This window comes from Hemitrygon akajei, chromosome 27 (genome assembly GCF_048418815.1).
Source record: "Hemitrygon akajei chromosome 27, sHemAka1.3, whole genome shotgun sequence".
Classification (NCBI taxonomy): Eukaryota; Metazoa; Chordata; class Chondrichthyes; order Myliobatiformes; family Dasyatidae; genus Hemitrygon; species Hemitrygon akajei.
Window position 1 is genome coordinate 7,415,399 of NC_133150.1, and position 26,494 is coordinate 7,441,892.

The window sequence follows — 26,494 nt, forward strand, 5'->3', positions numbered from 1 at the left end:
TCAACAGATCATTGTCTTTTTGTCTAAAGGTAATGAATATTACTAGCTCAAGAGTTTGACCTTAAATCTACTTTTAAAGAACGATACAATTATTCTTTGAATAGCAGGTGAAGAATTCTGATGGGAACTCTGTGTCCACATTCAAGATTGTACTTTCCAGCTATGATTTGCCAATTTGTTATAAATCACACTTTCATCATTTTCAGATTTTTGCTCATTTTGCAGTTCAGTCATAGATACTATTCCCATTTATTTATTTTATACTACAGATGGTTATGTTTCTCAATTTCATGCAGTGTAAATCTTCAAAGTAAAAATGTTTTGTTTACATGGTGTTCATAATTGATGTGTTATAATCAGTGCCAAGCACGCAGGCATATTTCATTATTTATCACTCTTCTGAAACTTGATAAAAACACTGGAACTGCTATATAGTGGAGTGTTTTAAGCTGATAGAATCTGGATATATAGATTTGAGAATCCACAAAAATGTGACAGAAGATCCAACATAGGAAATGAGAAAATCCATTACTAATCTATTTGAAGTTTGTGCATTCAGGTTTAACTGCTACAGATCTCAATAATGTATAACATTTAAAATTGTGGTCACCTTTACAAGGTGGAGAAAATTGATTATGAGTTCCATCATTGACTTGCATCATTTATAGTTCCTCCACTGCAAAATACAACCTTGTGGATAAGATAATGATTGGGTTTTCCAGTGATCATTTCAAGTTAAATACTTGAATATTTCATGTGACAGAGGTCATTTAATTCATCAGGTCTGTGTTCTGAACATAGCAATTTGATCAGTCTCACTTTCCCCTCCATTCCTCTGTAGCTTGCCAACTTATTCTCTCTCTCTCTCTCTCTCATACCTTTTGATTCTTTTGCCACATATTTACATTAAAGAATAATCAACAGCAGCCAAGTAACTTAGTGGAGTGACCTTGAGATACGGGAGGAAATTAGTGCACTCAGCAAATGCACGTGCTCGTTGGAAATGTGTAGACTCTCTACAGCCGCACCTGTGGTCAGGATCAAACCAAAGATATGAATCAGAATCAGCTTTCACATCATGAAATTTGTTATCTTGAGGCAGTAGTACATTGCAATATGTAGAAACAAAAACTATAAATTATAATAAGTAGATGTAAAAAAGGAAAATTAAGTAGTACAGAAAGAGGGATAGAAAAATACTGAGGTAGCATTCATGGATTCATTGTCCATTCAGAAATCTGATTGTGGGGCGGAAGAAGATGTTGGTGAAACGTTGAGTGTGTATCTTCAGGCTCCTGAATCACCTTCCTGATGGTAGCAATGAGAAGATGATATGTCCTGAGTGATGAGGTGATTCTTAATGATGGATGTCGCTTCTTTGAGGCATTGCCTTTTCAAGGTGTCCTGGATGCTGGGGAGGCTAGTGCCCATGATGGAGCTGGCTAAGTTTGTAACTTAATGTAGCCTTTTCCCACTCCTGTGCAGTGGTGCCTCCATCCCAATCGGTGATGCAACTAGTTAAAATGTTCTCCATAGTGCATTTGTAGAAATTTGCAAGTATCTTTGGTGAAATACCAATTCTCCTCAAACTCCTAATGAAATATAGCCACTGTTGTGCCTTTGTAATTGCATCAATATATTGGGCCCAGGATAGATCCTCAGAGATGTTGTTTTATTTATTCATTTACGGGATGTGGGTGTCACCAGCTAAGCCAAAATTTATTGCCCATCCCTAGTTGCCCTTCAGAAGGTGGTGATGAGCTGCCTTCTTGAACCATTGGAGTCCCTGAGGTGTAGGTCCGCTCACAGTGCTGTTAGGGAGAGAATTCCATGATTTTGACCCTGTGACAATGAAGGAACGGCGATATGTTTCCAAGACAGGATGGTGAGTAACTTTGAGGGGGATTTCCAAGTGGTAGGTGTTCCCAGGTATCTGCTCTTCTTATCCTTCTGGATGGTAGTGGTCGAGCGTCTGGAAGCTGCTGCCCTAGGAACTTTGGCCTGTTGTTGCAGTGCGTCTGGTAGATAGTACACACTGCTGCAACTGTCCGTCGATGGTGGAGGGATTGGATACTTGTGGAAGGGGTACCAGTTAAGTGGGCTGCCTGGTACTGGATGATGTCGAGCTTCTTGAGGGTTGATAGAGCTGCACTCATCCAGGTGAGTGCCAAATATTCCATTACACTCCTGACCTGAGCCGTGTAGATGGTGGGCAGGCTTCGGGGAGTCAGGAGATGAGTTACACGCCACAGGATTCCTAGCTTTTGACCTGCTCTGGTAGCCATGGTGTTTATATGGCTAGACCAGTTCAGTTTCCTGTCAATCGTAACCTCCAGGATGCTTATAGTAAGGGATTCAATTATGGTATTGCCACTGAATGTCAAGGGACAATGGTTAGAGCTTCTCATTGGAGATGGTGATTGTGTGGCTTGCATGTTACTTGCCACTTGTCAGTCCAAGCTGGGATCTTGTTCAAGTCCTGCTATGTTTGGGTATAAACTGCTTCACTATCTGAGGAGTCATGAATGGTGCAGAACATTGTGCAGTCATCTGTGAACGTCCCCTCTTCTGACTTTATGATGGAAGGAAGGTCATTGATGATGCAAGTGAAGATGGTTGGCCCTAGGACACTTCCCTGAGGAACTCCTGCAGTGATGCCCTGAGGATGAGATGATTGACCTCCAACTGCCACAACCATCTTCCTTTGTGTCAGCTATGATTTCAACCAGTGGAGGGTTTCCCCCTTAATTCCCATTGACTCTATTTTAGCTAGGGCATTTTGATGCAATACTTGTGTCAAATGCTGCTTTGATGTTGTCAAGGGCTATCACTCTCACCTCACCTCATGTTTGGACCAAAGAGGTGATGAGGTCGGGAGCTGAGTGGCCTTGACGGAACCCAAACTAGGCATCGTTAAGCAGGTTATTGCTGAGTAGGTGCTGCAGGATAGCACTGTTGATGACCCCTTCCATTACTTTGCTGATGATTGAGAGTAGGCTGATGGGGCAATAAATGGCTGGGTTGCACTTGTCCTATTTCTTGGGTACAGGACATAACTCGGCAATTTTCCACATTACCGGGTAGAAGCCAGTTTTGTAGCTGTACTGGAACAGCTTGGCTAGTGGTGTGGCAAATTCTGGAGCACAATTCTTCAGGACTATTGCTGGGATTTTGTCTGGGCCCGTACCCTTTGCAGAATCCAGTGCTTTCAGCTGTTTCTTGATATCACATAGAGTGAATCGGATTGACTGCTTACTGTCATCTGGGATGCTGGGGCTTCTGGAGGAAGCCGACTGGATCATCTACTTGGTATTTCTAACTGAAGATTGTTGCAAATGCCTCAGCCTTATCTTTTGCACGGGTGTGCTGGGCTCCGCTACCTACCATTGAGGATGGGGATATTTGTGGAGCCTCCTCCTCCAGTGAGTTGTTTGATTGTCTACCACCATTCATGACGGGATGTGGCAAGACGACAGAGAGTAGGTCTGATCTGTTGGTTGTGGGACCACTTAACTCTGTCAATTTCTTGCTGCTTATGGTGTTTGACATGCAAGTAGTTCTGTATTGTGGCTTCACCAGGGTGATGCCTCAGATTGAAGTATGTCTGGTGTTGTTCTTGGCATGCTCTCCTGCAGCACTCTTCATTGAACCCGGGTTGATCCCCTGGCCTGGAGTTAATGTTAGAGTGGGGGATATGCCAGGCCATGAGGTTACAGATTCTAGTTGAGTACAGTTCTGCTGCTGCTGATGGCCCACTGCACTTCATAGATGCTTGGTCTTGGGCTGCTAGATCTATTTGAAGTCTATCCCATTTAGCATGGTGTAATGCCACACAACACAGTGCAGAGTTTCTTCAATGTAGAAACAGGATTTAGTCTTCACAAATACTGTTCAGTGGTCACTTCTGCCAATGCTGTTATGGACAGATGCTTCCGAGGTAGGCAGGTTGGTGAGAATGGGGTCAAGTGTGTATTCCCTCTTGTTGGCACCCTCACCACTTGCTGTAGTTCCAGTCTAGTAGCTGTGTCCAGTTGGACCCGACCAGCCACTCTTGGTGATGGACATTGAGGTCCCCCACCCAGCATGCATTCTGTGCCCTTGCCACCCTCGATGCCTCCTCCAAGTGCTGCTCCACATGGAGAAGTACTGATGTTAGTAAGGAGGACTTTGCAGGGTTGAGAGGGCTGGTTTTGCAATTGTTGTTTACAGTGCCTAGGTCGATACCAGGTTATCAGTCCAGGTTCACTCCCTATTATTTTCTTTTTAGCAGTTGGATGCAACTTGCTGGGCCATTTCAGAGGGCATTCAAGAGTCAACCACATTGCTGTGGGTCTGCAGTTACATAAAGACCAGACCAGGAAGGAGGGCAGGATTCCTCCCCTAAAGGATATTACAACAATCAACATGGTTTCATGATCATCAGATATTTTTATAGAATTCAAATTCACAATCTGCCCATGGTGGGGTTCGAACTCATGTCCCCAGTGTATAACTGGGTCTCTGATCCAATGGTAATTAGCACTATGCCAAATCTCCCTGATAACACCCAGGAACTTGAAACTGCTCACTCTTTCCTGCAATGAGGACTGATGTGTGTTCCCTCAAACTCCCTTTCCTGAAGTCCACAATCAATTCTTTGGTCTTACTGATGTTGAGTGCAAGGTTGTTGTTGTGATAACACTCAACCAGCTCATCTATCTTGCTCCTGTATGTCTTTTTGTCACCATTTGCAATTATGCCAACAATGGTTGTGTCATCGTCATATTTATAGATGGCGATTCAGCTGTGCCTAGCCACGTAATTGTGGGTGTAGAGAGGAGAGCAATGGGTTAAGCACGCATCGTTGAGGTATATCAAAGTTCAAATACAATTTATTATTTAAAGTACATCTATGTCGCCATATATAAATCTGTGAATCATTTTCTTGCGGGCATACACAATAAATCCAAGAAACAAATTAAAGTCAATAAAAGTCAGCAACCAACAGGATAGACAGACAACCTATGTGCAAAAGACCACAGACTCTGCAAATACAAAAGAAAAAATAAGAATTAATAAGCAATAAATATTGAGAACATGAGATGATGAATCCTTGAAAGTGAGTCCGCAGTTTGTGGGAACAGTTCATTGATGGCTTGAGTGAAGTTATCCCTTCTGGTTCAAGACCCTGATGGTTAAGGGGTGTTAACTGTACCTGAACCTGGTGGTGTGGGTCCTGAGGCTCCTGTACCTTTTTCCTGATGGTGGCAGCAGCATGAAGAAAGTATGGCCTTAGTTGTGACGATCCTTCATGATTATTTGTTGTTGTCTGCATTAGTGTGTTAGTAGAAAAGAACAAATTTTAGATTACCAAACATTCATTTTCAAAAAAATTAAGTGTTACAGAAAAATGTTTGTATTTTGTCGAATAAGGTAACATATTAAGTAATAGACCATTTTCAAATAAAAACTTGATGACTTTGTAGGTATATAGCTGAGTGCATGATTAAACAAAGATAACAAAGAGTTGCTAATGATCAATGATGAGTTGAATGAGCTAAAATGATTAACTAAAAGAGAAGCTGATTTAGAAAGGTGCTTGGAACAATCTACCAGGCAATTTTCTTATAAAATTGAACAACAGTGTACCGAAGAGAATTGGTGCCGTTTTAAAGGCAAAGGGTGGTTGCACCAAATATTGATGTGATTTGAAACAGCTTTTTGTACTGTTTGCTGCTCTTTATTGTAAACTTTTTGATATTTAAAAACTTTTTATTTCATTATTTTTGAAACCTTTGCGTTACAGAATTCTTTTATGTGCTAAGACTTTTGCACAGTATTGTATAATCTGAGTGCAGTGTTGTTTGTCAGCGAGAAAAGTTTATTACCGATCCACACAGATAGGCAATACTTGTTGAGGCAGCTCACACTGCTCTTCTTGGGCACTGGTATGATTGTCACCCTTTGGAAGTGGGTGAAGCCTGGTTTCGTGTCTGTGGTCTCACGGTGTGTACTCAGCACTCTGTTAAGCTGAGGCTGTGGCCTGCTCTGGCTGCAGTGATGCCTGGCTTTGTGTCTTTCATAAAACTTAAGTTCTGAATGTTGTGTGCTTCATTTTATTATTCATAATTTTTTTCCCTCTGCACATTGGGTGTTGGTCTTTATTAATGGTTATTTTTGGGTTTTTTGTTTTGTGGCTGCCAGTAAGAGTCGAACCTCAAAGTTGTATAATGTATACATACTTTGAACTTCTGACTGTAGCAGTGAGAGAATGAAGATGTCCTTGAACACTTGGAGCTGTGACCAGTTGGGAGCTGAGAAGCTTGAGAGGTCAGAATTTCACTTGGGTTCACTGACTGAGTATCAAAAATAGCACCTCGTGATAGTTTCCTTTTTTGGAATTTTGACCGGCGACCATTCTGGAGATGAGAAGCTTGAGAGGGCAGAACTTCAACTGGCTTTGCTGACCAAGTATAAAAAGCAGGAACTCACAGCAGTTTTTTTGGCGCTTTGACTAGCAACCACTTGGGAGATCAGAAGCTTGGGATGAGGGAATTTCATTCTGGTTCACTGACTTGAGTATTAAAGGCAGCAACTTACAGCAGTTTTTTTTTTGGAGCTTTGACCAGTGACCAATTAGGAGATCATGTGGCGCATTGCCAAGTGGTTAAGGAGTTGGACTAGTGATCTGAAGGTCATGAGTTTGAGCCTCAGCCAAGGCAGCGCGTTGTGTCCTTAAGCAAGGCACTTAACCACACACTGCTCCAGTCCACCCAGCTGAAAATGGGTACCAGCAAAATTATGGGGGGGTTAACCTCACGATAGACTGGCGTCCTATCCGGGAGGGAGTCTTGTACTCTCAGTCACTTCACGCCACGGAAACCAGCATAAGCACTGGCCTGATGAGCCTATAAGGCTCAGGATAGACTTTAACTTTAACAATCAGGAGATCAGAATCTTAAGAGGAGGGGATTTCACTCAGGTTTGCTCTCCCTATATAAAAGGCAGCAACTTGTGGCAGTTTTTTTTTTGGAACTTTTACCAGTAACTAAATGATGCTTGGGATTGATTTGAGATAAAAGAAAGCATGGGCAAGTCTTCATCACAGCAGTCATTGTTGGAGTGGGCAGAGTTAGATTGAAGATTTTGAGGCTTTACCTCTTCAACGCTTCAGTGAAGAGTGGCTTCACTCAGAGAAGGCAAAAAAGAAGAGTTGCAGGACAGCGAAATGTAGGAAGGCAGGGAGACCTCCAGTGTCCTTAACTACTACAACTGTGAGAGTGCATTCAGCTGTAGCTTCTAACAATTCGCGTTTGGCCCATTGGCCTTCATAAATCAATGTTTTGAGTATAGGAGATGGGATGTTAAGTTATAGAAGATGTTGGTGAAGCCTAATTTGGAGTATTGTGTGCAGATTTGGTCACCTACAGGAAAGAGGTAAACAAGGTTGAAAGAGTACTGAATAAATTTAGAAGGGTGTTGCTGGATCTGGAGGACCTGCATTATAAGGAAGGATTGAATAGGTTAGAACTGTATTCCTTAGAATGTAGAAGATTGAGGGAAGATTTGATAGAGTTATACACAATTATGAAGGGTATTGATAGGGTAAATGCAAGCAGGCTTTTTTCACTGAGGTTTGGTGGGACTACAACCAGAGGTCATTGGTTAGGGGTGAAAGGTAAAAAGTTTAAGGGAAACATGAGAGGAAACTTCTTCACTCAGAGGGTTGTAAGAGTGTGGAATGAACTGCCAGCACAGCTGATGCATGTGAGCTCAATGTCAACATTTAAGAGAAGTTTGGATAGGTACATGGATGGCAGGGGTATGAGGACTGGCGGATGGGAGTATGCAGTTTAAATAGTTTTGGCATGGACTAGATGGGCTGAAGGGCCTTTTGCAGTGCTTGTCATGACTCTGTGACTCTTGCTAGCTGGTTGTTTGGCACAGGTTTTCAGGGCCTGACTTCTTGTGAGACTTCACCTATTGAAAGATGCTCCATGAGACAGTGGCTCTCCAAGCATGTTCTTGATGTGGGAGGACACTGGAGCATCTGGTACAAACCCACATAGACAGCATGCAAAGTCTACATTGACATCACATTTAGTAGAATTGAATCTAGTTTCCTGATGTCATGAGGGAACTGCTGCAATATTGTCCTGAAGTTTCCTAACACATCGTAACGAGTTTGAGATAGAATTGTATGTAAAAAGGAATTACCCTAAGTACAGATGGCTCCTGATATGTGGAAAGTGATGTTGGATATCTTGATTGGTGGACGACAATGTGCAGTGGGAGCAAGTTGGTGGATGTCCTTTAATATCTAGATGACAAAATATTCACTGTAAAGCTTGACCTTTCATCTTCCTATGAAAAAAATCAATGTTAACAGAGCATTGTGAATGTTCAATGTTCAAAGTACACTTTATTATCCAAGTATGTATACTTTGATAGGTGAGTAGAAAACTGAGAAACAAGACAGCCAGGGTAGTAATCTCATGCCACACGCCAGTGAGGGCAAGTAAAGGATAACTTAGCAGATGAACTGGTGCAGGGGCCAGGGTTTCAGATTTGTGAATCATTGGGATCTCTTCTGCGAGAGGTACAAAATGGGCGGGTTACATGTGAACCTGAGAGGGATCAATATCCTCACAGGCAGGTTTGCTAGAGCTGTTTGGGAGGGTTTAAACTAATTTGGCAGGAGTTGGGAACCAGAGAAAGAGTACTGAGGAGGTTGTTGGTTTATAAACGGGCAGTGTGTAGTGAGACTCCTGGCAAGGAAAGGCTGATGACAGGATGAAATTGCAGTCAACAGGATGAGTTGTAAACGGCGGACAAAATCGAAACAGGTGAATACGGGAGTGAAGGTGTTATATTTGAATGCATGCCGTATGTGGAATAAGGTAGATGAACTGTAGCATGGTACAGATGTCATGTATGACATTGTGGGCATCACTGACTCATGGCTGAAAGAAGATTATAGTTTGGCGCTTAATGTCCAAGGATACACGTATCGAAAGGACAGGCAGGTAGGCAGAAGGGGTGGCCTGACTATTAGTATAAAATGAAATCAAATCTTGAGAAAGAGGTGACATAGGAATGGAAGATGTAGAATTGTGGGTTGAGCTAAGGTACTGCAAGGATCAAAAGACCCTGATGAGAGTTGCAATTACAAGAAAATGTTTGTGAACCCTTTGCAATTACCTGTTTTCTTTTTGCAATAATAACTTATAAAATGTGGTCTGTTCTTCATCCAATGAACAAACACAATCTGCCTAAACTAATAACAGGCAAACAATTGAGCCTTTTCATGTCTTTATTGAAAAGACATTGTTTAATCCTTCACAGTCTAGGCTGGAAAAAGTATGTGTTTAATAACTGGTAGAACCTCCTTGAGCAACAATACCCTCCACTAAATGTTTCCTGTAGCTGCTGGTCAACTTCACAACGGCAGGAATTTTAGACTGTTCTTCCAAACACAACTGTCAATTCATCAGTATTTCTGCGATACGTTACATGAACAGTCCTCTTTAGTTCATGCCACAGCGTCTCATTTGGGTTAAGGTCTGGGCATTGACTTGGCCATTCCAAGACACAAATTTTCTTCTTTTTAAATCATTTTGTTGCTGATTTGCTCTTGTGTTTCGGATCATTGTCTTGTTGCACCATCTCACTTCTGTTAAGCTTCAAGTGACGGACAGTTACCCCAACATTCTCCTGTGAAATGTCTTGACACAGAGAGTGGTAGCTGTGTGGAATGAGCTTCCAGTAGAAGTGGTAGAGGCTGGTTTGGTATTGTCATTTAAAGTAAAATTGGATATGTATATGGACAGGAAAGGAATGGAGGGTAATGGGCTGAGTGCGGGTCAGTGGGACTAGGTGAGAGTAAGTGTTCAGCACGGACTAAAAGGGCCGAGATGGCCTGTTTCCGTTCTGTAATTGTTATATAGTTATATGGTTATATACAGTTTTGAGTTTATTGTTTCCTCAATGATTTCAAGCTGTCCAGGCCCGAAGGCAGCAAAGCAGCCCCAAACTATGATGCTCCTTCTACCATGTTTCACAGTTGAGAGGAGATTTTGGTGTGGTGTGTAGTGCCCTTTTTCCTCCAAATTTAGCGGTGTGCATTTATGCCGAAACGTTCAACTTTTGTCTCATCTAACCATAGAACGTTGTCCCAAAAGTGCTGTGGAACATCTAGGTGGTCTTTTGCAAACTTGAGAGATGTGTGGTAATGTTATTTTTTTGGAGAGCTGTGATTTCCTCTGTGGTGTCCTTCCATGAACACCATTCTTGTTTAGTATATTTCTTATAGTGCACACATGAACAGAGACTTTAGCAAGTTCAAGAGATTTCTACAGATATTTTGCTGTTACCCTTGGGTTCTTTTTCACCTATTTCAGCATTACACGTTGTGCTCTTGGTGTGATCTTTGCAGGATCCCCACTCCTTGGGAGAGAAGCAACAGTACTGAATTTCCTCTATTTGTAGGCAATTGCTCTTACTGTGGACTAATGAACACTCGGGTCTTTAGAAATGCTTTTGTAGCTTTTTCCAGCTTCATGCATTTCTACACGTCTTCTTCTGAGGTCCTCTTTAAATTGTTTTGATCGAGGCACATGCACATAAACAGATCTTTCTTAAGAAAAGCACGCTCTGTCAGTAATCTGACTTTGTCTTATAAGGCAGGGCACCTCTACTACCCACACCTCCAATCTCAGCGCATTGATTGGAACCCCTGACTCCAAATAGCTTTTGTGAAAGGCATTATCTCAGAGGTTCACATACTTTTTTGAACCTAGACTATGATTGTTTAAATGGTGTACTCAGTATTGATGAGAAGAGATAAAATTGTTTGTACATTATTGTGACTTAGATGAAAATCAGGCCATATTTTATGTTAGAAAACCAGGTCATTGTAAAGGATTAACAGACAGACCCCAAACAGTAGTAAAGATGTGGTCTACAAATTACAATGTGAGATAGAAAACGCATGTCAAAAAGGCAATGCTTATGATAGTCATGGGGGAATTTCAAGATGCAGTAAGAGAGGGGAAAATCAGGTTGGTGCTGGATCCCCAGAGGGGGAATTTGTAGAATGCCTGCAAGATGGCTTTTTAGAGCAACCCATGGTCGAGCCTACCAGAGGGTCAGCTATTCTGGATTGGGTGTTGTGTGATGAACCAGAATTGATTAGAGGACTTTAAGGTAAAGGAACCTTTAGGGGTCAGTGATCATAATATGGTGGAATTCACCCTGCAATTTGAGAAGGGGAAGCTAAAGTCAAATGTATCAGTATTATAATGGAGTAAAGGGGATTACAGAGGCATGAGAGGGGAGCTGGCCAAAATTGATTGGAAGGGGACACTAGCTGGGATGGTGGCAGAACAGCAATGACTAAAGCTTCTGGGGACAATTTAGAAGGCACAGAATATATACCCAAAGAAGACGAAGTATTCTAAAGGCAGGATGACACAACCGAGACACTAGCAGTATGCCAGAAGTTTGAGAGTGTCAGGAGGTAGAAGTGTGTGAAGTTGGCATTTCTAAGGAGAAGGTTCTTAGGAAACAAAGGTCTGAAGGTAAATAAGTCATCTGGACCATATGACATACACCCCAGGGTTCTGATAGAGGTGGCTAAACAGAACATGGAGGCATTAAAAATGATCTTTCAAGAATCATCCAAACCTTAGGTCATTCTTCGCCCTTGGGCTTGGGCTCCACTACCTTGATTTGGTGAGTCCCTGACCTTTCTAATTCGGCTCAGCTGTTAAATTGATCAAGCCTCTGATCTTTCCTCACCTCCGTTACATCGAAGTGACTCCAAGTCCACTCCAGCAATTCCAGTCTGGACATGCTACAGCTGTCCTACCCCATTGAGACTCCAGCCACAGAGCAAAAATGCCAGATCCTACAGGTGATTCGGTTCACCTTCAACAGAGAAGCCATAGGCCACTGTTTTCAGCGATCGTTTACCAGAAAAAGTGTGAATAACTGAAGTATTTAGTTGCTCTTTTTGTTTCATTAGCCAGCAGAAAGTAGTCACTTAAACCTGCAGGTAGCGGCATCTTCATCTGTGTACTCAAGTTAGTGGCTGTGGTTGCAGTGATAGTGGGTAGGGGAGTGAATGTGATGAAAGTTCACAGGCAGCCCTTTCATTGCTGCAGTTTGTCTAATGTAGATTTATATACCAAGATGAATGGAATATCCACTATATTCTGTGAAGACAGTGGGGAAACATTTTTGTAACCACCATGGTTGGACTGGTCACTTGAAGATAGCCTTCCATTTCCAATCCTCAACTATATGATGATCATTGTATGAAATGAACCAGAGAAGCTTGTTAACAGAATTGAAATAACTTGTGGTGCATATTCATGGATAATGAGTAATTGTATTTGAGCTTATTCTCAAAACCAATTACTTAATTACATCTCAAGAATAATCATTACAATAGTATTGCATTAACTTGTGATTTTGAATTTACTGCCTGAATTTAAAGTCAGTCGCAGAGCACAGTATACTAGATTGTTCCAAAGACACATATAGCATACGGACATTAGAAAATAGGAACAGGCCATTTAGCCCCTTAAACCTGTGCTGTATTACAGGATATCTAATGTACTCACTGCCTCTTATCCTCTTATCTGCACACTTTCAAGGTTTTGTATATTTTGTTTTAAAATAGCTTCAATCATCTTGCCTGCACAATCCTCTTGGGTTAGAAAATTCCAAAAATTTGCAACATTCAGTGAGAAGTTTTCTTCCAAAAACTTCAAATGACCGTTCATTCTGTATTCTACACAATAACAATTCAGAAATCCATACTAGCACACTTATCTCAATGCTGCAAGCTCTTAACTCATGATGTTCTCACTCTCATGTTGTGGATGATGATGGACAATTCAAAACAGGTCTACACATGTGTTTTCCAGCACTTATCCATCACACCTATTTTGCAGTATGTACGGTGCACTCCTAACGTGTGGGTTTTACTAACTGAGCATTCTTTTGGAAAGGTGTAGGTTGGGTTTGCAACAGTTTGTTTTTCTATTTGCATTTCATGCAAACATTGCTCAGGTTTCTGGCAAAGGCCTTTTGAATAATTAAAAACCTCAATGTTGGGGTCATTTGAGAATCAGCTATTTGATCCTGCAGTTTCATTTATATGTTTTGGTGATTTCAACTTGCATACTAAAATAAATGGAACCTGCCTCCTAGTAGACTCTGTAGGAATACTAAATGGGTAGCTGAATGCATTACTGATTTCTTATAGGTTTGGTGTTGCATGACTGTAGACATCTCTTTATATGATTCTGCTTAATTATACTTATAACCTAGTTGGATGGCTTAAGCCTCATAAATTTGCCAAGGAATTTGCATCTAATTCTGGTTGCTGCACTGCAGGAAGATTGCAGAAAAGATTTTTGATTTAATGATAAGGATGAGTAACTTCAGTATTTCAAATAGTTCAGAGCAACTGGAATTGATTTCATATGAGGGTTGCGCATTCTGTCTGATCATCATTATGAACTGCAATGTACTGTCACACCAGTTCGAAGCAAATTCAGTTATTAGCAAAAGGAGATGGACAAATATTTGAGGGAGAAAGCAATTGCAAAGCTATGTGAAATAATTGGGGAGTATGACTCATTAGAGCGCTCTTGCAGTCAGAGCATTATGTTAAAGTTTGGTCAAGAGTAGGCTGTACAATCTACTCAGCCCATGGGGTTAAAGAATTTGAAGGAGTTTTCCAATTCTTTTGAAGTAAGTTTGTCATATTGATTCCAAAATGATAGAATTGAAGGCTTCCTTCTGCGGTGTTATGACTATCAAAATTTGGAACTCTGTAGTTGCCTCTGTCTGTCGTACTAATTTTGATCAAATGTCAGAATAAGCCTTATTTATGGCCATTTTTCTAACTTCGTCAAATAATTAAGTCCCTTGGTCCCTGCAGGAAAATGTTTATTTTTGGGATGAGTTGAAGATTGGGGCTATATGCTGGAGATTTTGCTGGTAGTTGGATACAGCTTGGCTTTAGTTTGTACTTAATTTGAAAGGCGGTCTAGATTGTTATGAAAGACCATATGAGAAAGTAACTATAGGCATTTTTAATTGCATGTTTTTGCAGAAGCACAGCAGGATTCATGCTATCAAAGAAACTAGCAGATTTTACCACAATAACATGATCCCTTCTTTGAATCCTTCTGAAATTGACCATATCAACAGATGGCAATTTGCCTCTGCAGTTTTTGCAGATTTTTCATGTGTTGTCAGATCTCCAGCTTTTAATGAGTGCCAGACATACCCAATTATTTAAGTGTTTTAAATAATGTAAGCTCTGAATTTATTCAATTTGTTTCTACACAAAAAAGCAATTTGGAAAGAGCCACCATTTTACCCAGTGCAAAATTTGCTCAAAACGTATTGTAAGGTTGTGAATGAAGACTGAGCTTTGTCAATATGTTGCAATTGCGACTATTCTTTGAATTCCCCTCCTCTTTTTTTCCATGTCCATTATCACACCTCTCAGAATCAAGGATGATTTGCTTTCACTCTGCTCCTGAGGTTATTGATGAGCCCAGTTTCAGACCCGTAAACCCTAGCATAAGTGGGACAGGGTGCATGATTGGATGGGCGAGAGAATAGCTTGTGATGTGATGCCATACTTGACTGTCGTTTATTTTAATCTTCTGTGTAATGTATGTCCTTGAAATGCTCGATATCATCCAGAGTGCTCCTTGTTCATTTTGAATACTCATGAACCAGGGATTTCCAGAAGCCTTTGGGGATGCTGTGTTTATTCAAACAGACTTAGAGAACTTTCTTCAACCTTTTCCCTTGTTCATCTGGTTATCTCTTCCAGTGCTAGAGCTTGGTGTAAAGTATCCACCTGATATTGGACACATGGACGACATGGTCCGCCCAGAGAGAAAACTGTAATTTAGAGTTATCAGTACCGGGGATAATAGCATGGAAAGAACATAAGTACTTACCCTTTCAGTGTGTTTAGAGACTTTTAAAGACAAATCTTATCCCTCCCCCCCCACCCCTTCTCCCCAGTGTCTTTAGCACGAGATCTGGCTTATCGGAATTCTTAGAGCAGTTAGGAGGTAGGTATGACTTCTGCACAGTAGGCTGAGTTTTGAACTAGTTTTGAGGTAGTGGTCTTCAGACACCTATTAATGCACCAGCACAGCCTCTGTAGAATAAAGTTCCCTGTCTGAGCTTGTTACTTTCCAAAACCTAGAAGGTTGCATTTCATTAAAATTGTCATTCTACTAACAACAGTTAAAAATATTTTGTAATATAGCATTAGACCATTGATAACACAAAATAGCACATCAATCATTTATTGAGTAAGAATATTTGTAAAAATTTTTACATTATCTTTTCCATACAGCTTTAATCTGATATTTGTACTGGAGGGGAAGGAATTCTGGTAACTTATTAACAATGCAATGACAGTTATCATCTTGGTGCTGCTCTTAATCTTTTATAGTTACTTCTGTTGTTCCCCTTTTTCCCTGCACCCTCACCATGAAGCCAGATAATGGATTGATTTTCTGGTGAGAGCTCAAGGTTTAATAAATTAAATGCCATTGTTGTAACTGTCCGTATTTTGTTATGTTTTAGCAGTCTTGCTTACATGGTATTTTGTTTGATGTCAATACTACTAAAACAATCAAAAAATTAATTAATAATTGTAAACTGTCATATTTAGGAAAGCGTTGCAGTTCCCCAGTTGCTAATGCATGCAAAACAACAAATTGAAACATATTGCGAGGTAACTGATTTTGTGAAATCTGCTATATATGCAAATGTCCTTTGCACAGTCTTGTACTTGCTAACGCATCTTTGAATTTAGCAGCTTGATATTATTTGACCTTGCAAAGAGTGCGTTTTTATTGTATTTTGCAGCTTATTTGTGCATTCTGCATAACATGCATTTGAGTATTATGTCAAGATTAAATTTGTAATTTGACAAGTCCTCTTGGTTCCTGTTTACCGTGCGTTTATTTCATCTCCCACAGCAGAAGCCACTGTATCCAATACCTAATCTTCGCAGAACTAAGTCTTTGTACAGTGTAAGATTTTTCTTTGTGTGGAATGGATTCTAGAATGGTGTGAGAAACTTTAGCTCTTCTGTAGTCTGGGAACCTTTTAATACTAATTAACACTCGCTTCTGGATTGGTCTGCTTCTTTCTACTTTTTTTATTAGTGGATGTGCATGTTCACGTTTTACTTTACAAAAGGTGGCCTTTTGCAACAGATCCTATAAACTGAACTGGGCTTTTAGGTAGTGTTGTGACTTGCTTAAAGTGGCTTGTGCTTGCTGATTTTATCCTTTAAATGGAAGTATCAGGTTGACAGAAATGTATCAATGTCAAAATAATCATCTTAAAATGCTTATTGTCTTTTTTCCCAGATTGAAAAGATAATGACTTCCATTGGTGCAGGGATTGACAGTGACTTCAGAAAAGAATGGCACAGTGTTTCAGGTAATTTCTGTGTACAATGTATATTAATAATTTGGTTGAATTAGTCAATTCATATCGAACTGTGTTTAAACTTGAATTGATTTGCATATAGGAAAACAATAATTATGCTTTGAGGTTAATGAAGATCATTCCTTTTAGTTTTGTACGAGAGATTAGACTTGTAAAGAAACTATTTAAAATTACATAGTTTTTAAAAACTTGCTAGCTACAAAAATGTTCTTGTATGTTTTGTAGTAAAGTGGTAGTGCAGTACAATTATTATTTCATTTTAATGTGTGCATTTATGTTAAACAGAAGCTTCAAAGTCTGAAATCATTTCTGCACAAGTAGAATTTAAGTTGCCATTGTAACATGTGCCCAGGAAGTGCTAAATGAATCATATTAGTCTTTTTTAATTTATCTTTGGCTCATTTTGAAATTAATGAGCATGAAGTGTATTCAGTTTGGAATTGAATTTAAAAGTTTGGGAATTTGGAAAAATTAACAGTGGAATTTTGTGTGGCTATTTGGGAGTGGAAAGGAAAAAAAATCCATAAAGCCAGAAAAAAAGCCTTGCAGCCTCTGCTGAAGATTTTACATTTGCTGGATGGACAGTGGTGACTGAGGTGTACTTAGAAAACAAGTAGACGGAGAATGGGTGCTTGTATCCTGTACGTCTGACTTCGGTTGCAGTTCCAATGTATCATCTCTGGAAACAGTTCAACAAAAATGCTGAAAGGATTAGATTCCAATGAATAAAACATTAAGTACTGCAGTTTATGAAGCATATCTTCCTATTAGGCTAGGAGGCTTGAAGAGTGTCTTTTTAGAGGTGCATGGAATCATGAGCATTAATAAGGTTCATTCAACACACACAAAATGCTGGTGGAACACAGCAGGCCAGGCAGCATCTATAAGGAGAAGCACTGTTGACGTTTTGGGCCGAGACCCTTCGTCAGGTTCATTTGTTCATTATGTGCCGTGTCGTATGACATGGACGATCTGACTGTGATCATTCTTGGCAATTTTTTCCACAGAAGTGGTTTGCCATTGCCTTCTTCTGGGCAGTGTCTTTACATGATGATGACCCCAGCCATTATCAATACATGCAAGAGATTGTCTGCCTGGCATCAGTGGTCACATAACCAGGACTTGTGAGATGCACCAGCTCATACAACTATCCACCCCACCTGTGTAACCCATCCTTTTTGTGCAAGTCATACCTTCCCCAGAAGATATCCCAGTGACCCTGAAATATGAAACCCTCCCCTACGCACTGATTCTTCACGTGACCGTGATCGGGGGTGGAGTGGGGGGCGGGGGTAAGCAGGCACAGCACCTTGCAACTTCTTTGGTGGAGACCTATATGAACTCTGCCACCCTAAGGTAGGGGAGTCTAATACTAGGGAGAATGGGTTTAAAGTGAAGGGAACCTGAGGGACAAGTTTTGTAGCTAATAGGGTGGATATTGAATAAGTGTGGAGAACTTGAAATCATGTCTCATCAAGATTCTATTCGTAGTGGAATAGACTGTAGAGTTGCGGAATTTTCGAACTTTTTTACACTGAGTATGATGGATATTTGGAATGAGCCTTTGGGGAAGTGGTAAAGGCAGATATAACTACAATGCTTAAAATACATTTAGATAGGTACATGGATAGGCAGGGTACAAAACAAGAAAAAGGGGCTTGCTCAGGAAGGCACCTTGGTCAGTTTGGATGAGTTGGACCAAAGAGCTTGTTTCTGTGCTGTATAATTCTATTAAAGATATTCACTATGCAAAACTTTACAGATGGTATAACACTAAATGAGTGTTGAACTCTGTCAGATCTATTATATAATATTTTCTGGGAAGAAAGGATTATAAATTTAACCAAACTTTTGTGAGAGAACTTTCTGCAGGGCATTTTGCAAAGTTTCTGCATGTTGCAGTCTGAAAATATTTTGACTGCATTAAAAGGAAATTCAGGGCATATTTGTGCATATTAGTGACCATCCTTGTGGTGCAAACTGAAACACATTCAATACTGGACAACACTATATGCTTATCGCACACTGTTGTGTGGAATCTAGCAAAGAAAATAAAAGTCTGTACCTGGCTTGCTCAGACTGGACAGGTTGGGGTGCTTATAGTTGAGAGCTCAGATAAAGCAGAGAGACTAAGATATATATGCTGTAGAAGCAACACTGATTTGATTTGATGCAAAACAACATGTTTCACTGTGTTTCGATGTGCATGTGACAAATAAGTAAAGCTATTATTTAAAAAAACATGGTAAATGAATGCATACTCCTTTTTTGATCATTGGTAGAAGATACATGAGACCTGTGTAGCTACTAAGGTGGATATTGAATATGTTGTCTTAAGTGTCAAACGCTTGAAATCATGTCTAGTCAGGATTCTGTTTGTAGTGGCCTGCACTGTAGAGTTGTGGAATACAGGATCAGTCTTGTCATTTTATCATTTATATATGAAAGCATGATAGAGACTAAGATGTCTACCATCAGCACCTCAGACAGGAGAGTCTGAAAAACAGACTGGCAAGTGCACTGCAAGATTTCATGAAGACCTGGAGTTTTGTCTGAGAGATGTAATTTTTCAAAGCATATTTCCATCTCACCCTGATGCCTCCCTCTAGAGGAGAGGAGAAATAGAACAGGCATCTCCACTGTGCTCTCATTCATCATTTCATCACAATTGCTGGAGGGCATCAGCAGTGTTCTCTCACCTATAGGCATTCTTGCAGCGAAAGGATAAAACTTGCATGTCAAAGTAATGTTTTGATTTTTTATATTATGCATATTTATAGATGAAATAATCATGCATATTCTGAAAATCAAAATGTTAACTCTCCAATTCTGTCTTCCTTCTGGACTCTCCTTTCATTGTCTTTTCACTTTTCATTGGCTTCTTCCTATTCCCCCTTTCTTTCTTCCTTCTTTCCTTTACCTACATTTAATAGTTTTTTTTTAATCAAAAGTATGCCTTTCAACACAGTTTGATTTCTAAATTTTGCATTCCTGAGTTATTTCCTTTGCAAACACCATCATACACAGTCTCATCAATTGGCTGTGGACATTATCCTATTGATTGTAAGGTAGGGTTTGGAAGGCAGATTTTCAGAAAAATTAATGGTACAGTTTTAGTTTTCTAAAACAAGACCTTTTGCCTCTTGCTGATAACTACACAGGACACTCCCAACTACCTAGACTAATATCCTTGGCTGTAATGCATGTTTTTACTGCAGTGTTTTCTCTTCTTTGCTTCCATTCCATATGAAGTTGTCTAATTGCTCTGACTGTAAGTTGCAAGTTGCTGAGGATATTGAATGGTTGATTGTGTATTCTAACCAGTGTTTTGCGTTAGGAGTTCAGAGGGGGAGGGGAGAAGATAGTGAGGCAGTGAGATAATAGTGTGAAGGGATCAAGCGAGGAGCTCAGCTGGCAAACAGTGAACACTGCTGCAGCACCAGAAGCAGATCATTAATACGAGTTTGAGGCTCACATCCCAGCTGTATTATTAACAATATCAGATTGGAGGCAGCATGCAGCCGCTTGACCTGACTTGAATGCAGAAGCAGCAGCTTCTTCGTGCTGAATGCCACATTTGATTCAAACAAGTTTAGTAATGGCGATACCAGAAAGTCTGATATATTTGACAATTGATCTGGATATGTATTTGACTATTGCTGTGGATTAATTAAAATCGTGGCCAAGGCTGACAAATTCATATGTCTGAAATCTGTTTAGGAACCCTACAGGATTTAGTAGCATTCTCTGGATTTTGTGAAATTGCTGAGGACTGATCAGATATTTGTTTGGATCAGTTGCCCAGGACGTTGCAGGGAACCATGATGTGGCAGTGCCACATCTCCTCATCGGAGTGCCATTGTTATCGCCTCAATGGGTTTTCCTTGCTGAAGCGTTTGCCGATCAATCTCTCAACAGGTTCACGGATATTGGAGCAGAGTGTTGGGCAATGGCTTGAGTCCATTGGAATGACACAGTATGAAAGCAAGCTGGTACTGAATGGATTTGATGATGTGCACTTTATGGTGAGTACAAATACCTCTGAGTTATTATTCAATTCAGGCTTGTGTTGTACATTGCTGTTATATATTAAACCGGTAGCCAGGATATTCATCAAATTCAGGTTAATTCGTTAATTTCACAGTCCAATCTGTTTGTTGAGTACAGTAATATATGCACCATATTGCAAAAAAAGACATTAAAAACTATGACAGTAACTCTAATTATACAGCAGTGGAAAAATCGAATACTTTGCATCTTTCGTCACTTTCTAATTTCAATGGATTACAGAAGAAATAGTTACAAATGAGCAATTCTTGGTAAACTGGATGTGAAGATTGCTGCTTTCTGTGTTAAACCAATGAACAGACAGATTTGACTTGTTTTAGCTTCACACTCACTGCTCAATCTCTTACTTTTTTGAAAGTATATTATAACATGCTTTAAGTAATTTAAAAAAAACAATTGTATGCATTACACTCTAGTTTTAGATGATTTGAATTGTGGATGTTATCTTGAACATGTGTATTGAAGTTTCCAAAAGGGGGAGGAAGTAATGAAGCTAAATAAATAATTATTTTATGTGTAACTGTTCCTTAAAAATCAGCATTGTTTCTACTTAATTCTAAAAAATGCAATTAGAAATAGCATCATATCTTGGAGAAATGTATCAAGCCTTCGAGTTTTATTTGCAAATGAGCAATCTGATTCTCTCCTAATAAAAATTTAAATTGTTGTTAATCAGTGTATAAGAATCCATATTCCACTATAGACAGCTGTTTTCTCTTTTTATTAATAATCAGCAAAAACTTGGAATAGAGTTGCATTATTTTTCATTGGATACCCAGTTGTCACTTTAAACCCATGCAGAGGGAGTGTTATTGTGGAGTGCGAATATTCAGCCAAGATGTTGTTCTAAGTAATGTAATACACATACTTCCTCACGTGCTTCATGTTATGTGACAGTTACGTACCATTTGGTTATCCATTTTGTAAAAGTCTCTTGTTGAATAATACATCTGATAGGAGGTGGAGGGGCATCTATGAGGTGTGAAGTTCTGCCTGGCCCTTTATTTTAACTGCTTTACTACTGGCAGTAATGGATCACCACACATGAGCTAATGGTGGTTTGAGCACAAGCCTCAGTGTGGAGTATTGTGCACAGGAAGCCTTTATTGGAAATGAAGTTGCAGTGATTCTTGTACCAACAAATATTCATTTTAAAGCTTTATTAAAGTAGTTGAATCGAGAGGAGGGGTAAGTGAAGAAGCTGGGAGGTATTAAGGGCTAAAGAAGAAGGAATCATATCAGAGAGGAGAGTGGACCATGGGAAAAAGGGGAGGAAGAGGGGAGCCAGAGGGAGCTGAAAGGCAGGTGAAGAGAAGAGAAAGGATAAGAGGGGAGCCAGAATGGAAAATGAGAAGTGGGGGGAGAAATTACCATGTTGGAGAAATCAGTGTTTGTTCTGTCAGATTGGAGGCTATCCAGACAGAAGATGAGTTGTTGGCCCTCCAACCTGAGAGTGGCTTCGTTATGTCATTAAAGGAGACCATGGACTGACGTATGGGAATGGAGAGTGGAATTAAGATGGTTGGCCACCAGGAATTCCTCACTGTTGTGGCTGCAATGAAGGTGCTCAACAAAATGGTCCCTCAATCTACATTGGGTTTCATTGATGTGTAGAAGTTGTTGCACCGGGAACACTGGATACAGTTGATGACCTCGATAATGTTGACTCACCTGGGAAGGACTGTTTGGGGCCCCAAATGGTGGTGGGGGAGGAGGTGAATGAGCAGGTGTCACACTTGTTCTGTTTGCAGGGATTAGTGCCTGGACGGGCAAACAGGCAAGGGAATCAGAGCGATCCCTGAGGAAAGCAGTTGGCGGGGGTGGCGGGGAGTTAACAATGTGTTTGGTGGTAGAATCCTTTTCAAGATGACAGACGTTCTAGAGAGTGATAACAAGCTCGTAATCAAAAGGTGCAACTAGTGTCCTGAGCTGTGTATAGTTCAATGCAAAAAGTATTGTAGGAAAGACGAGTGAGCTCAAAGTCTGAAATTGTGATGTAGCCATTAATGAGACTTGGTTGCAGGAGGGGAGGACTGGCAGCTCAGTATTCCAGGTTTTGTTGTTTTAAACGCAATAGTAGGAGGGATTAAGGGAGGGGTAGCATTACCATGCAGGGAAAATGCACAGCATTGCTTAGTCAGGACAGACTGGAGAACTCATCTAGTGAGGTGTTATGGGTAGAACTGAGAAATAAGACAGGTATGTCCATATTAATGAGTGTATATTGCAGACCACTCAACAGTCCAAGGAATTTAGAAGAACAAATTTGTAGAGAGATCAGACTGTTGAAAGAAACATGTAATGCCCTGGTTAAGATTTTTACTGCTATGCTGTAGGTATTTCATTTTAGCAGTTCTGTAAGTGATGTCTGAATTCAGAATCAAGTTTATTATCACCAGCATGTGTCGTGAAATTTGTTAACATAGCAGCAGCAGTTCATGCAATACATAATGTAGAAGAAGAAAAATAATAACAATAAATAAAATAAGTAAATCAATTACAGTACGAGTATATGGAATAGATTAAAAATCATGCAAAAATCAAAAATAATATACAGTATTAAAAAAGTGAGGTAGTGTTCACGGGTTGAATGTCCATTTAGGAGTAGGATAGCAGAGGGGAAGGAGCTGTTCCTGAATGGCTGAGTTTGTACCTTCAAGCTTCTGTACCTTCTACCTAATGGTAACAGTGAGAAAAGGGCATGCCCTGGATGCTGGAGGTCCTTAATAATGAACGCTGCCTTTCTGAGACACTGCTCTTTGAAGATGTCCTGGGTACTTTGTAGGCTAGTACCCAAGATGGAGCTGATTAGATTTACAAACTTCTGAAGCTTCTTTCGGTCCTGTGCAATAGCCCCCCCCCCCCCCCCCTCCCCAATACCAGACAGTGATGCAACCTGTCAGAATGCTCTCCATGGTGCAGCTAGGGAAGTTTTTGAGTGTATTGTTGACATATTAAATCTCTTCAAACTTCTAATGAAGTATAGTTGCTGTCTTGCATTCTTTATAACTACATTGATATTTTGGGACCAGGTTAGATCCTCAGAGATCTTAGCACCGAATAACTTGAAACTGCTTACTCTCTCCACTTCTGATCCCTCTAAGAGGATTGTTATGTGTTCCTTTGTCTTACCCTTCCTGAAGTCCACAGTCAGTTCTTTCGTCTGCAAGGTTATTGCTGTGACACCACTTCACTAGTTGGTATATCTTACTTCTGTACACCCTCTCATCTCCATTTGAGATTCTACCAGCAATGGCTGTATCATCAGAAAATTTATAGATGGTAGTTGAGCTATGCCTAGCCACACAGTTATGGGTGTATAGAGAGTTGAGCAGTGGGCTAAACACACACCCCTGAGTTGCGCCAGTGTTATCGTCAGCGAGGAGGAGATGTTATCACCAATCCGCACAGATTGTAGTCTTCCAGTTAGGAAGTCGAGGATCCAATAGCAGAGGGAGGTACAGAGACCCAAGTTCTGCAACTTCTCAATCAGGATTGTGGAAATGATGGTAAATGCTGAGCTACATTCGATGAACAGCATCTTGATATTGGTATTTGTGTTGTCCAGGTCGTCTAAAGCCACATGGAGAGCCACTGATTTTGCATCTGCAGTTAACCTATTGTGGCGATAGGCAAATTGCAATGGGTGCAGGTCCTTGCTGAGGCAGGAGTTCAGTCTAGTCATGACCAATCTCCGGGAAGCACCAAACACAGTATACATGTCCCCAACAGACTCACAGGTGAAATGTCGCCACACCTGGAAGGACTGTTTGGGGCTCTGAATGGTAACGAGCGAGGACGTGCGGGGACAGGTGTAGCACTTGTACCATTTGCGGGGGTAAGTGCCAGGTGGGAGGTCAGTGGGGTGGGACAAATGGACAAGGGAATCATGTAGGGAGTGATCCCTGCAGAACGCAGAAAGTGGGGGGGAGGGAGAGATGTGCTTGGTGGTAGGATCCAGTTGGAGGTGGCAGAAGTTTCAGAGAATTATGTGCTGGATGCAGAGGCTGGTGGGGTGGTAGGTAAGGACAAGAGGAACCCTATCCTTGGTAGGGTGGCAGGAGGATGGGGCAAGAGTAGATGTGCGTGAAATGGAAGAGATGCGGCTGAGAGCAGTGTTGTTGGTGCAGGAAGGGAAGCCCCTTTATTTGAAAAAGGATATCTCCTTCGTTCTAAAATGAAAAGTTTAATCTCGAAAGAAAATGCGGCTGCGACAGAGGAATTGAGAGAAGGGGGATGGCGGTTTTACAAGTGGTAAGGTGGGATGAGGTATAGTCCAGGTAGCTGTGAGAGTTTGTTGGTTTATAATAGACATTGGTGAATAAGCTGTTTCCAGAGATAGAGACAGTGAGACCGAGAAAGGGAAGTGCCGGAAATGGACCATGTGAATTTGAGGGCAGGGTGGAAGTTGGAGGCAAAGTAGATTGAATCAACAGGTTCAGTATGGGTGCAGGAAGCAGCACCAATGCAGTCATCGATGTAGCATAGCAAAAGTGTGGGACAGTCACCAGCGTAGGCTTGGAACATAGACTGCTCCACATAGCTGACAAACAGGCAGGCATAGCTGGGACAACTGCGACTGCCCGTGGCTACCCCATTCTTGTCTGAAGGAAGTAGGAGGAGCCAAAGGAGAAATTACGTAGGATGAGGTCAAGTTCCGCTAGGCGGAGGAGAGTAGTGGTGGAGGGGAACAGGTTAGGTCTGGTGTCCAGAAAGAAACGGAGAGCTTCCGGTCTTCCTGGTGGGGGATGGAGGTGTATAGGGACTGGATATCCATAATAAAAATACAATGATAGGGGACAGGGAACCTGAAATCCCTGAAAAGATCAAGAGCATGTGAGGTGTCATGGATTTAAATAGAAAGGGTTGTGGGAATGATGGTATTAAATGCTGAGCTTTTGTTGATGAACAGCATCCTTGACATAGGTTTGTTCTGCTTTCAGCTTGTTTGGGTTTGAGCTCAGATAAGAGGCTTTGTATTTCACCTTGGGAGTGTGGTGTCAGCCAGTCAGAATGGTAGAATTGGGAGAGACCACTGGGGGGAGAGGTCTTTGTTGTGGGGAGCTGGGAGAAGACAGACGGGAAGATGGTGGAGGATGCTGTCCCTGTTACACAAGGTGCTTTGTGCAGATGAATGGCTTCAAGGAGGAAGGACCAATACTCCCATGGGAGAGCCAATTTGTTCCAGATGGATTTCGAGCAAGATTTGGAAGGTGGTTTGTGTTTTCACACAGTCTGAGACTCCAGTGCGTGAGTTACAGCTGAGTTCAAGATTTGAGCTCCACTGTGTACATGTGCCTGTTTTAAGTATAATGGTGCAAACACGAGGAAATCTGTAGATGCTGGAAATTCAAGCAACACACACAAAATGCTGGTGGAAAGCAGCAGGCCAGGCAGCATCTATAAGAAGAAGTATAGTCGACGTTTCGGGCCAAGATCCTTCGTCAGGAAGTGTCCACAGCATGGGGTGATTAATAAGTTCGTGGCCTAAGGTAGAAGGAGATGAGTTATACAACTCTCATTACATGCACATGCAGTTCAACTCTAATGTGATTATGCAGAAAGTTTGAAGTTAATAACTCATCAGTTAGTAACTCATCGCGGTGATTGATAAGTTTGTGGCCTAAGGTAGAAGGAGATGAGTTATTAACTTCAAACTTTCTGCATAATCACTCAAAGAGTTGACCTGCATGTGCATGTAACGAGAGCTGTATAACTCATCTCCTCCTACCTTAGGCCACGAACATATCAATCACCCCTCGTATGTTCAGGGAAGTTTCCTTAATTAGTACGTAGAAGTCCCAACAAAAGAATGTGCAATACCTGATCTACTATTAGGGAATGAGGCAGGGAAGGTAACAGATGATTGTGTAGGGGAACAGTTTGCATCTATTGATCATAATGACATTAGTTTCAAAGTAAATATGAGAAGAAAGAA

General features: G+C 40.9%; 1 protein-coding gene across 10 annotated transcripts in view; it reads left to right on the forward strand.

Moving 5' to 3' along the window:
* LOC140717105 (ankyrin repeat and SAM domain-containing protein 1A-like) overlaps window positions 1-26,494 on the forward strand; it is a 460,793-nt gene that overhangs the window by 305,626 nt on the left and 128,673 nt on the right. For 5 of the 10 annotated variants that reach the window (XM_073030322.1, XM_073030323.1, XM_073030327.1 and 2 more), the window contains 4 exons: window positions 15,701-15,763; window positions 16,011-16,064; window positions 16,407-16,479; window positions 20,407-20,513. In XM_073030322.1, the coding sequence (XP_072886423.1) occupies window positions 15,701-15,763; window positions 16,011-16,064; window positions 16,407-16,479; window positions 20,407-20,513 (297 nt within the window). The remainder of the gene's footprint in view (window positions 1-15,700; window positions 15,764-16,010; window positions 16,065-16,406; window positions 16,480-20,406; window positions 20,514-26,494) is intronic. The other 5 variants (XM_073030324.1, XM_073030330.1, XM_073030328.1 and 2 more) reach the window with 3 other exon arrangements.